This window comes from Agelaius tricolor, unplaced genomic scaffold (genome assembly GCF_023055355.1).
Source record: "Agelaius tricolor isolate 1412-34295 unplaced genomic scaffold, bAgeTri1.0.p SCAF_12, whole genome shotgun sequence".
NCBI lineage: Eukaryota > Metazoa > Chordata > Aves > Passeriformes > Icteridae > Agelaius > Agelaius tricolor.
The window spans coordinates 17,613-30,106 of NW_027269272.1; the positions used below are offsets into that span (position 1 = coordinate 17,613).

Here is a 12,494-nt window from a genome sequence, read left to right on the forward strand (position 1 = left end):
CACAGGCTTTTTTCCAATGTCATACCTTATTACTACCTCTCTTGGGAATTCTCATCGTGGATCCCAAAAGGAATAAATACCTCAGAGTGTCCTAAAGCACAAAGTAGCACGCACCAGCTCCTCACACTCCCAGGAGGTCAGCACAGCGTGCACCGAGTCTGCAACAAATTCTGCTCAGTGAGGGTCTGCAAACAAAGTTTCAAGTGATGAATTGAACTCATTTTCAAGGGACGCTTTCTAAGCACAGAAGCACAACAAAGAACAAGCAGAAACAATCCTTAAAAAAATCTGCAAGTTTTATTTAGCACATATGCGACGGATTTCCACCCTATGGCTTCTCACTTGGATTTGTCTGTAGGTTCAGGAAGATGATAATGCACACTCTGCCTTCCCTGAACCCCCCACACCAGCTGAGCGCTGCTCAGCGTGTTCAGACCATCGGGAACTGGGTTATGCACACCCGGATGGACCGGAACTCCTCTGCTGCAGATTCAGGAGACCAGAGCAGAGAGGCGCTGGCCGAGGCGTCATCCCAATTCTATTTCTGTGTGACGAGAAGTAGTTTGTTCCCAACAGCTGCAACAATCCTCAGCTCGCTCCCGTGGTGAGTATTAATGGCACACAGAGGGCAGCCTGAGGAAACAATGGTCTGGGCTCTAAGTGGTGGGACAGGCTCTGATTTTTTTCTTTTGTATTTGCATGATGATCGGTACAACAGGGCTCTGATGGATGACTCGGCAACACGCAATTAAAAACTCCTCCATAGGATTACATGGACTTGTAGGAAAAGACAAAAGCCTATCACCCTTCTGAAATCTCCTTTTAATCCGAAGCACGTGGATTGTCACTGTACTGCAACTTCCAGGTTTTCAAAGCAGCTTACTTCTGAAGACCAGGAAACATTTATTTCTACAGAAACAATGGGCAGCACCCAGGCTAATCTAAGCACTACTGTTTGATAGGGGATCTGCAAGTGTGCCAGTCCAGCTTAAAGCGGGCTTTATGCCAGTCTAACGTCCCCACTAAATTCTTCCCGTATCTCCCGACCCCAAAATCTTATTTTTCCCTAAAGCTTCTCATCATTGGCAATTTCCAAGTAACATGTTTTTTTTACAACATTCAAAAATGTCATGCTGGACTGAACTAGAGAGTAATTTTCCAATATAAGCTTAGCAAAGTCTGAATTGACTTGTCCAGACAGAAAACCTACAAGTGAACACCTACACCTGCCTAAAAAGACCTAATGAGCCCCTGGCAGCCACCGGCATCAAGGCACAGTGGATGTTTCTAATACAGGGTAAGGATAACAATATCACCTTTTGTTCTCTCCAGTTTGTTTCCTCTGCAGTCATATTTGCTTCTTATGATTTTTACAGTCTCTGTATCTTCTCGGACAGCGCTGAGTCTGACGACCAGGATACGAGAGTCTTTCCCTGCCCTATGGAGAGAACCAAGAAAAAAAGTTAAAAAAAGAACAGGGCAGTTTGAAGTTAATACTTCTGATGAGAAGCAGCACCTAACAAACAGAGCAACAGTGAACAAAGCGTGATACCTCCCTGGGGACAGAAGACTTACAAACTCTCCGGGATTTACAATTCTAGTAACCAAGCCCTTCAGCACAGCAGCCAAGTGTCCCATTAGGTGGTGCTGCACCAAAGAATGATCCGAGAGGTTCCAAAGAGTGAAATGCACCTTATTTTCCAAAGACGTAAAATCTTGCAAAATAACCAAACTACAATAGATATAAACTACAGGGCAAGAGTACAAGTGTTAACTTGAGGAACTAGAACCAGCCAGGTGAGCAACTGCTAACTGGATCCTCAACAGAGTTTGAGGAACCCTTCAGGATACAGAAGGGTTTTCCCCAGAAATTGCACAGGCTGAGTTTTGATAGAAGTACACTTGCCAGACACTCAGAAACGTCACCCGCCCTCCGGGTGTCTTGAGAGAGCTGCGAATGGCTCTCACGTGGTTTGAGCTGGTTCTGTAAGGTCTCAGGGTGAATTTCACCAGATGCAACCAAATTGGGCAACACCCAGTGGGACAGAAGGAACCCAAAGCTTGTTTTACCCAAAGCTTGGGTAAGCAGAGCTCCAGCAAATACTGCGGAAACAGACATAACAGGGTAACAAATAATAAACCTACTTTTTTTTTAATCTTACATTTTTTTTTTTTTTTCTTCAGGTGATCAAAACAATTAAGGAGAAGGTGGAAAACTCACCATTACTGAACATTTCATCATCTGTAAGCTGACCATCCTTAGCATAGAGGACTCCAAATTTAAAATTCACCAATCCCCTGGGAAATAAAACCAGATATTGCATGATAAACAGTCAAACAGAAGACGTAAGAATTTGTTTCCTCTAAGGACTTTCACGTATGTACGTATCTTTGTATACATCCTACGCATTAGAACATACATTTTATACCATCTTCCAATACATAACAATTTACCTTTAAACTTTGATAGTATAGCATCAAATCATTAACTTAAATTGTTGCTCTATTATTGTTAAGTTGGTGCTTAAAGTTATTTTTGCTGTCATGTTCAAAAAAACATCACTTATTTTTACTGTAACGAGCAATTGATTTCCAAGTCATCATAAGCACATCAAAATACAAAGCTGTATTCACTGGACGGGTCTGTGAGATACAAGTAGTTAGGCTTATCCTTACCTCTTACCCTTCAAGAACCAATAAATCCTGTCAACAAAAACAGCATCTTTAGCCCCCTCCTATTAAAGATTCTACAAGGATGATGGTTTTATTTGTGTTTAGAAGTTTGGATTTGAAATGGCCAGTTCAATGGATAAAGACAGTTTAAGTAGTATTAGATTATTATTATTATTATTATTATTATTATTATTATTATTATTATTATCTGCTACTGGAAGAGACAAACCAGTAGTATCTATACTTAATTACTTCTATTTCCCGAAAATAATAAAGAAAAAGAACCAAACAAAAAAAAGTCACTTCCTACCTTTTGTATCTCAGGATGAAAAATGTCTCTTGGGCTCTTCTCCAGTTTATCAAGACTCCTAGCACTGAAATGCAAATGAACGAGTGCTTTATAGGCCCCGAACCACCAACCGATTGCAGTTACAGCGCTTACAAAATGAATCGTTCCCAGAGCCTCTGGGAAATGGAACGGTTTGTGCAACTGCCATTTCTTCCCCAAAATACTAACTTCCAACACTTCCTAAACTTAGTTTGCATTTTAAAAACAGAAATTAGGGAGACTCAGGGTGGAGATCAGGTTGAAATTGATTTCCTTCTAAAGCACAGGGCTCTGTTCCATCACCCTTCACTTTGGCTCCACACAGAATCACAGGGAGCATTTTAGGAGGGCTCAAGAACCAATTCTATTTCTCTCTTTTTTCTAGTTCTCTCTCTTCCTAAATAATTCAAGGCAAGTCAAATGAAAAATGACAAGTTCAGCATCAAATTCACACTTTTTCCCTTTGTCTGGTCAAGAACAGGCTTTAAAACCACTTCTTGCTGCCTTCAACGATTAAGACTTGCAAAACAGTTTCACAAGTTTGATAGGTTTATCATAAAAACCACAGAACGCAAGCTCTGAATTACAGGAAAAGGTACACAGGCAAATATCTAAACTGATGGCTTATTTGTCAATCCATACCTTAATGGAGATTGCACTGAGAATGGTTTTGTGGGACTCTAAGGGAGACATATTTTCTGAGTACCCTGTAAACAAGAAAAGCTAGGATATATTACAGGACATACCCTCTTTTTCTGCATATTCAAATAGGATTATCAATAAAAACATTTCAGTTAAAAATGAAGAAAGAAAGCCACGGTAATTTTACTCAGCTATATTTACTGCCGATTTAGAGAAAAAAAAAATCACGGGTGCTGGAAAGAAAAAAAAAGTGAACCAGAAATGCCTACAGTAGGACTTTAAAACAATTGCTTGGATAAAAGCATCACGTGGAACATGAAGTAGAAAAAAAGCGAAACCAGTATCAGAGCTGCCTATTTTCTTACCATTGCACAAGAAAATCCGACAAGCAGTATAAAGTCACTGCCTAAAACTGATCATAGGATGCAACCAAGAACAATTGAGGCATTTGCTAATCTAAACAGAAACCTTTTCTGGATCCTAGTGTGAAAAATGCATGTATTTTATGATTGGCTTTTTGCAAATATTAAAATGAATATTATATGTGTTGTGTTAGAAAGTAATGCTGTATTAATTCTCTTAAGTAGTGTGTTAAATATAGTTTTAGGTTATAAAAATTGTTAAAATAGAAACTATTTTTAGTAGGATACTATTTTTAAAAGAAAAGACTCACAGCGAGATAGCAGCCACAGGACACCTAAATCTTTCAGAGAAAAAAAATTTATGGCCCTCTTATCAGAAGAAACAAACTTCTTCCTGACTCGAAGGCGCTGTTAGGATTCAGAGGAAGAAGTTGACCATGACCAGACAGAATCCTGTGTTTGAATGGAATTTATGCATAATGTATGAAGTGTATGAATATGCAACAGGCTGTTGTTTTTAAGGGTTAATCCTTTGTTAACGGGTGTCCTTTTTCGGGCTCGTGCTGCCCAGAAAAAGGTACTCGGACGTCCATAACTCTTTGTATTTATTGTCTCATATTGCCCTAATTAAAATTGTCCAAATTATTATTACTGTAATTGTATTACAATTTTTATAACCATTTTATTACTATTAAATTTTTAAAATTTTGAAAACAAGTGATTGGTGTTTTTAACACTAGTGTCAAATCACACGTTTTGTCTTTCAGCAGCTCGAGGCTGGAGAGCATTTCCCCTGGGGGTCGGGAGGGGCACAAGGGGGTGAGTCTGCAGATCGCACCTGTGCCATCAGAAGGATCCAGCCCGGTGCTCCTTGCGCTCGCCATTCTCCGGGCCATCGCTGTGTTTTACTGCTCAGCGATGCCGCTCCATCTGTTTGCGTGGAAGGAAGAGCCACGAGCACTAAGGCAGTCAGCAGCCGTGCCATTCCAGCGATATCGCAGCGCTCTCTGCTCGCAAGGCTGAACACGCTGCGAAGCCGCCTCCGCAGCCGCTCGCCCGTCCCCGCTCGCTGCCCCCGACCCGCGGAGCGCTGCAACCGCGCCTCTGCCGCCCGCCGAAGCCGGCCCCGCCGGGCCGCCCCCGTGCCAGCCATTCTTCTCGGCCATCGTGTTCCTTTGCCTCCGGAATGTTCCTCAGCCCTCCCGGCCATTTACCGACCCCGCCCTGCCCGCCGCTCGCTCCCACCCCTCGCCCTTGCCTCGCTCGGCAGCCGCGTCCTTGCCCCGCCCCTGGCACCCAGCGGCGAGGGGCAGGGCGCTGGCTCGGGGGACTGCAGTACCGCTCTCTGGCCACAGGGTGGCGGACTTACCAGGGCTGTGATTTTCCCGCCCTTTTGGCCGCCACCTTGAGAAGGTCAATCGAGTCCGCGACATCCGCGACACACCACTCCTAAGATGGCGGCCTCTCGGCTGCCTGTCGCTGGCGGGCTGCAGTACCGGGCTGTGCCCACAAGGGGGCAGCACTGCGCCCACCCCAGCCAGGGCTGCCTGGGGGGAATGCGGGCAGGGAAGGCGGCAAATAAGAGCAGGGGCGATCCCCTCCAAAAACTCCTCTGAAATAAATGCCCCAAAACAGCCGGGAAAAAAAAAACAACAAACCCTGCCTCTAAACCAATAAGAACCAAAAACCAAAAAGTTCCCAACCCTTTCTTTTAATCAATATTTAAATATATTTTATGTTTATATTTTTCATATTTATATACACATTTATATTTGTAATGTATATTGATGTATAATGTTTATTTATACATTTATATTTATAATTTTCTATTTAGAAAAAAATTTATATTCTATATTACATCTATTTCTATTACTTAGATTTATTTATATATTTTTATACATATCTTCATATATTGATTATATATTTCTGTGTTAAGATCTTTACTTCTGTAACACTTACATTATTTAAAGCGCCTGCCTCTACCCAAATAAAGCCAAATGAAGCCCTTTCTTTTAAAATGTATTTTAATTTTTTAATTATATTTTTCATATTTATATTCACATTTATATTTAAAACGTATACTAATGTATAGTGTTATTTGTGTTCTATATTACACCTCTTCCTATTATTTATATTTATTTATGTTTTAAATTTCTATATCTATACTTTTATATCTTGTTTATATATTTCTATAATTAGAATGTAAATAAAACCCCTTTCTTTTAAACTATATTTACATATTTTTTTCATATCATATTCACATTTATATTTATAATTTATATTTCCGGATAATGTTATTTATATTCTATGTTACATCTCATCATATTACTCACATTTACATTAATATTTTTAATTAATTTTATTTATAGATATTATGTATATTATAGAGAATATCTTTTAATAGAATATCGGATATACCATTTTTATATTATATATTTCTATTACTTATATTTATTTATAATAAGTATTTATAGATATCAGAATAAAAATTATATAATTGTATATTTGGATTTATATTTTTATATTATTTATATTTATACTATTTAAAAAAACCCAGCCCAGAACCTACTAAAAAGCAAAAATCCCAAATTTATTTAAAAGTATATTTAACATTTTTATATTTACAATCTATATTTAAATATCTTTGTATATGTATAATAGATTATAATTTATATCTATTATGTTACAATAATATACTATATAGTATAGATTTTTGTATTTATCTATTTTCCATATTTATTTTTACTGTTATAATTATATAATTTTTCTTCCTGAGTAGGAGGGACCTCGAGGAGCGGCTGATGAAGAGGCAGCGGATGCAGTTCGCCGAGCGCCTGGTAAGGACAGCCCGGGATCCCCAGCCGCAGGCTGGAGAAGCCCCCTAGCCCCGGTGCTTGGTGCGGGGCGCTGGCAGCTGTGGCCCTGCCCAGCGCCGCTCCCGGGCCCGCCAGCCCGCGCCCCCCCCGCCGCTCTCTGGCCTGGGCCGTGCGGGCCGGCTCGGCCGGTGCTGGGCGCGGGGAACGCCCGGCCGAGGGGCACAGCCCGCGCCGAGCCTTTCCTGCCGGCGCTCCCCGCAGCTGCTGCAGGACGAGAGCCGAGCGGCCGAGCAGCTGCGCTGGGCGCTGCCGCGCCTGTGGAGCCCGCAGAGGCGCGTGCGAGAGGCGGCCGTCGGGATCATCGGTGAGCCCCGAGCCCGGCGCCCCTCCCCGCCCCCGGCCCGGCTGCTGCCCCGGCGGCAGCGGGAGCCGCGCCCGGGCCGCTGCAGCCCCGGCCGCCCTCGGCGCTGCCGCCGCCCTCCCGCAGCCAGCCGTGCCCTCGGGCGGCAGCGTGCGGCAGGGGCCGGCAGGAGCCCTGCCCGGGCAGGAGGGCGTGCGGCCGCAGGGCTGGCAGCGCCCGTGCCGGGCAGCTGTGCCGCCCGGGGCCGCCACGGGCTCTGTCTTGCCAGGGCTGGCCGGAGTGCTCGTGAAGGGACAGAAGGAGGAGCTCCAGATCCTCAGCGAGGGTGAGTCAGGGCATCCTGGCCCCGGAGCTACAATCCGTGCCCGGGCTGCGGAGGGCTCTGCTCCCCGTGCGGACGAGGGGCGGCGGGGGCAGAGCCCGGAGAGCTGTCAGGGAAACGTGGGCGATGCGTGGCCAGCACCTTCCGGCCGAAGCCATGGCAAGAGCCGGCTGGGATGGCCCTGGCAGGAGGCTTTCCTTGGATTCCCTCAATCTGGCCTCTGCGCGTGGCTCTGTTCCTCTCTCTTCCAGCTCTTCAAGCCCTGAGGGAAGATGAGAGCCCATCCTGCCTCAGCATACTGATTCAGCTGACCTTTGAGAGAAGATCTGCAGGACTTTGTTCATCTGCTGGATCAGATGCACCGGCGTCCATCGGCGATTTCCAGTTCCCACTGAAGATGAGAGCACCTGCAGAGCAGGATGGACCAGCTGGAGCTCCAGGCACAGCTCTTGCTGCTCAGAGCTGAGCCTGTGGGAAGCTCCAGGAGCTCCTGCCATCTCTCTCCCTGTTGGCAGCTCCCTCCCTGCAGCCCTCAGGCCCTGCCCACTCCCTTTTTTTATCTCCCAGCTCACCCCTTCCCTTTGCTTTCCCTTAATAAACAGTTTGGGTTTTTCACTTGAGCCGCGTCTCCGTGGAGCTGAAGGGACACAAAATCTGAGCCCGGGCATGTGCAGGGCCCTGCTGCCGTTCTCCTCCCCGCTGTGTTCTGTGCAGGGACAGAGAGGAACAAGGGCAGCTCAGGCTGCAAAGGTCCCTGTCCTGCTGCTCCAGTTGCACAGCCCTGTGGAGTTCAAGGTTGTGCTGAGCACGCTGAAGGGGACAAGGACCCTGGGTTTTAGAAGAGTCAATTTGAGTTTGCTCTGATCCCAGCCGTGAGGGATTCTATGGTGTCCTGGTTCAGGGCAAATTTTGGACAGAACCCCCAAAGGGGCTCCTCTAGGAAAGCAGATTCAATCGGCCCCTCCCCCCAGCTGGTCCAGGAGAAAATACCTCCTTGGAGAAAAGTGGAAAAAATCTGTTTATTAAATAATAAAACCTAAACAATATTAAACGATAAAACCCTTGCGGCTCCAAAAGAGATGACAAACTGAGAAAGTCCCCTCCCTGGGTTGTAGCTCAGCTCACTCAGTCTCTGATCAGTCTGTCTGGTGCTGGAAATGTCACAGGCCAGGCCCAGCCCGGTGGGCCACAGGTGCAGCTGCCGGTGCTCCCCTGAGTGTTCAGTCCAGAGCAGGTTTGAACAGGTCCAAAGAAAAAGGGAAAAAACCCACAGTCCAGGGAACTTCCTTGCCTCAGCAAGCTAAAACTAACTAAAAGCAAAGGAGAGCTCTGTTCCGCTGTGTGTCCATCCACAGACAACACAGTCCAGGAGCAGGAATGTGGAGGAGTGAGTGCAGTGTCTGAAAACAAACTGCTGCTTCTTCTTTCCCCCCTTCACTCTCTGCAACAAGTCTTAAAGGTGCAAATTATTATTCAGCATAAACAGAACAAGATGATTTGGGATAAAAGCATCATATAGTCAACCTTGGACATTCCACCCCTTATCCCCTGTCATGGTTTGATGCTGGCACAATGCCAGTGCCCTCATGAAAATACCTTCTCCCTTGTGTCTGCTGTGAGATGTGACCAGGAATAAGCAAAGCAGGCTCCCACTTAGAAATAAAAAAAACCCTCTTTATTAACTAAACTAGAACTCTAAGTAAAAAGAAAACACACAGGGAAAATTAAAACCTTCCAAAAACATTTCCTCCTCCCCCCACCAAATTTCAATACATCCATCCCCCAAATTACCAACTCTCAGTCCATTACCACCCTTTAGGTAATCAATTTTCAATACATCCATCCCCCAAATTACTACCTCTCGGTCCATCACCACCTTTTATGTAATCAATTCTCAGGTCATCAAGAGGAGAGGAGTCCTTCTTGTGCCATAGGCTTCCCCTGGAAACACACTTGATACCTCTTGTGTTTCCTGTCACACGTGGCACCGCCCGGAGAACATTTGCCATCTTCCTTCCATGCCCAGTGCTCTCACCACTGCGCATGGACCAGGGCTGCTTCTAGGGTTTTCCTTTTAAGGATGCTTTGTCCAGTTCCAAAAAAGAGCACAGTCTCTCACTTTTGGGACAGCTGTCCCCCCCAAATTTCACCCCCTGGGGCTGAGGGGTCTCGAGAACAGAGATCTTCTCCACTGAAGATCGAGGGCACCAACCACCACCCTCCTCATTCACTGTCTCTGTTCATGCACTCCCATAACATCACTGCACTCTCTTGGCTCCAAGCCGTTGCCTCCCCCTAAATGCAGTCTCCGTGTCACAGGGAAAAAAAATGGTTCTGTCCATGGCTATACAAGAAAAGTCCAGCCAAAAGCCACTCCATCATCTCCTCCCACCTAAGATTCTTCTCCACTTCTTTTTTCTTTCCTCTTATCTCATCTCTTATCTCTCTCCTTATTCAGCTCCAGGAGGATCAGCATTTGTAAGGTTTCCATGATGCAAGAAAAGGGTCAAAAATCTCAGTCTCTGCCTGTCCAGAACTCCCACGCTGCCCTGCCGGGCACCTTCTCACCGCACCCCCCACCCCCATCCCCTTTCTCCTTTTTGGCTGGCAGTGCTATCAGATTTCAAGGTGGCACAAGCACAGGCATAGGCTGGCTCTCTCTCTCTCTCTCTCTCTCTCTCTCTCTCTCTCTCTCTCTCTCTCTCTCTCTCCTGGGGGGGGGAGTGGGGGTGGCTCCCCGATGCCTCTTGGTGCTCCTCCACCCTTCTGTCCTCAAGGGCCTCTTCACCTCCCATCTCTGTCCAAGCCCAGCCTACCTCAGGCTGCATGGCTGCCCGTCCCCCACCCAGCAGCAGACAGCTGGGCAGGGCAGGTCCCACCTGCTTCCCTTGTCGGAATTCAAGAGAACTTCCCTCACGAGTGCAGACAGCTGGGCAGGGCAGGTCTGACCTGCTTCCCTTGCCGGAATTCAAGAGAACTTCCCTCACGAGTGCAGACAGCTGGGCAGGGCAGGTCTGACCTGCTTCCCTTGCCGGAATTCAAGAGAACTTCCCCCACGAGTGCAGACAGCTGGGCAGGGCAGGTCTGACCTGCTTCCCTTGCTGGAATTGAAGAGAACTTCCTCCACGAGTGCTCTGCTTTTTAACCTGTGTTCTCAGAGGCGTATCCATTGTCCCCAATGGCCACACCAGGTGCCAATATTAAAATCTGAACACCTATTGGTGACCACAGCATATCCCAGAAAACCTACTTCCTGTCAAACCACGACATCTCCATATTGTCATCTTACTACTAAAACTAATATAAATTCTAACTTTACAAACACATACATTATACATCCAATATACAGCTATACACAAAGGTAATAACATTCAGCAAACAGTGATTTACCTTTACACATAGGTCTCACCCAACAATCAGATCTCCCTGAGGTACACATTGTGATCTTCCATCTTTTTGCATTATCCACCATGTGCAACCTGGTCCCTGAGCAAAAAGAACCCCACAAATGGGTTTGTCTGTATTCGAGGCAGAATTAATCCGAACTGTCTTCTCTAACAAACTTCTGACATGTACCACTGGGACTTTGTCTCCATCTACTCTATGCAAAGGCTCAGATTGGGCAGGGCCCACTCGGTTAGTAGAGCCTCGGGTGTTAACTAACCAGGTGGCTTTTGCCAGATGCTGCTCCCAGTTTTTGAAAGATCCCCCACCCAAAGCTTTCAAGGTGATTTTTAATAGTCCCTTGTACCTCTCCACTTCGCCTGCAGCTGGTGCATGGTAGGGGATATGGTACACCAACTCAATGCCATGTTCGCTAGCCCGGGTGCTGATAAGGCTGTTCTTGAAATGAGTCCCATTGTCTGACTCAATCCTCTCAGGGGTACCATGCCTCCAAAGGACCTGCTTTTCCAGGCCCAGGATGGTGTTCCGGGCAGTAGCATGAGACACAGGGTGGGTCTCCAACCATCCCATGGTGGCTTCCACCATGGTCAGCAGGTAGCGCTTGCCCTGGCGTGTCTGGGGCAGTGTGATGCAGCCAATCTGCCAGGCCTCCCCATACTTGTACTTGGACCCCCGCCCACCATACCATAGGGGCTTCACTTGCTTGGCCTGCTTGATGGCAGCACACATCTCACAGTCATGGATAACCTGAGAAATAGTCCATGGTTCAATCCACCCCTCGGTCTCGTGCCCACTTATAGCTGGCATCTCTGCCCTGATGGCCTGAGGCATCATGGGCCCATTGAGCTAGGGATATCTCTCCCTTGTGTTCCCAATCTAGGTCTATCTTGGACAGCCTTATCTTTGCTGCCTGGTCTACCTGCTCATTGTTTTGGTGCTCCTCCTTGGCTCTACTCTTGGGAACATGGGCATCTACATGGCAGTTCTTCACAGGTAGCCTCCCTACCCTGGTAGCAATGTCTTTCCACTCATCAGCAGCCCAAATTGGTTTTCCTCTATGCTGCCAGCTGGACTCTTTCCACCTCTCCAGCCATCCCCACAGAGCATTGGCTACCATCCACGAATCAGTGTAGAGGTAGAGCTTTGGCCACTTCTCTCTCTCAGCAATGTCCAGGGCCAGCTGAACAGCTTTGAGTTCTGCAAGTTGGCTTGATCCACCTTCTCCTTCAGTGGCCTCTGCGACCTGTCCTGTGGGGCTCCATACGGCTGCTTTCCACTTTTGTTTCATTCCCACAATGTGGCAAGAACCATCAGTAAAAAGAGCGTATCGTGTATCTTCTGCTGGCAGTTGATTGTATGGTGGAGCTTCTTCAGCCCGTGTCACTTCTTGTTCCCCTTCTTCAGCGAGACCAAAGTTTTCACCTTCCGGCCAGTTTGTAATTATTTCCAGAATCCCAGAGCAATTCAGTTTACCTATACGGGCGCACTGGGTGATAACAGCAATCCATTTGCTCCATGTAGCACTGGTGACATGGTGAGTGGAAGGAACCTTGCCTTTGAACATCCACCCCAGCACCGGCAGTCG

The 12,494-nt window shown here is 46.5% G+C and overlaps 1 protein-coding gene and 1 long non-coding RNA gene across 3 annotated transcripts; one reads left to right on the forward strand and one right to left on the reverse strand.

The window, feature by feature from the left end:
- Positions 1–278: 278 nt before the first annotated feature.
- On the reverse strand, positions 279–4,160 carry LOC139594729 (uncharacterized). 2 transcript variants are annotated; one of them, XR_011680745.1, is made up of 3 exons: positions 2,222–4,160; positions 1,317–1,438; positions 279–544 (listed from the first exon to the last, which is right to left on the reverse strand). It is a non-coding gene; the product is annotated as an uncharacterized lncRNA (long non-coding RNA). The 2 variants fall into 2 exon arrangements; XR_011680744.1 differs by having other exon boundaries at positions 279–633; positions 2,222–4,145.
- A 1,299-nt stretch (positions 4,161–5,459) lies between these two features.
- On the forward strand, positions 5,460–8,117 carry LOC139594717 (uncharacterized). The gene is made up of 5 exons (XM_071437072.1): positions 5,460–5,497; positions 6,785–6,842; positions 6,936–7,185; positions 7,451–7,507; positions 7,756–8,117. Exons 1-5 carry the CDS (start codon positions 5,460–5,462, stop codon positions 7,968–7,970), a joined length of 618 nt encoding a protein of 205 aa, XP_071293173.1. The 3' UTR covers positions 7,971–8,117.
- Positions 8,118–12,494: the final 4,377 nt, after the last annotated feature.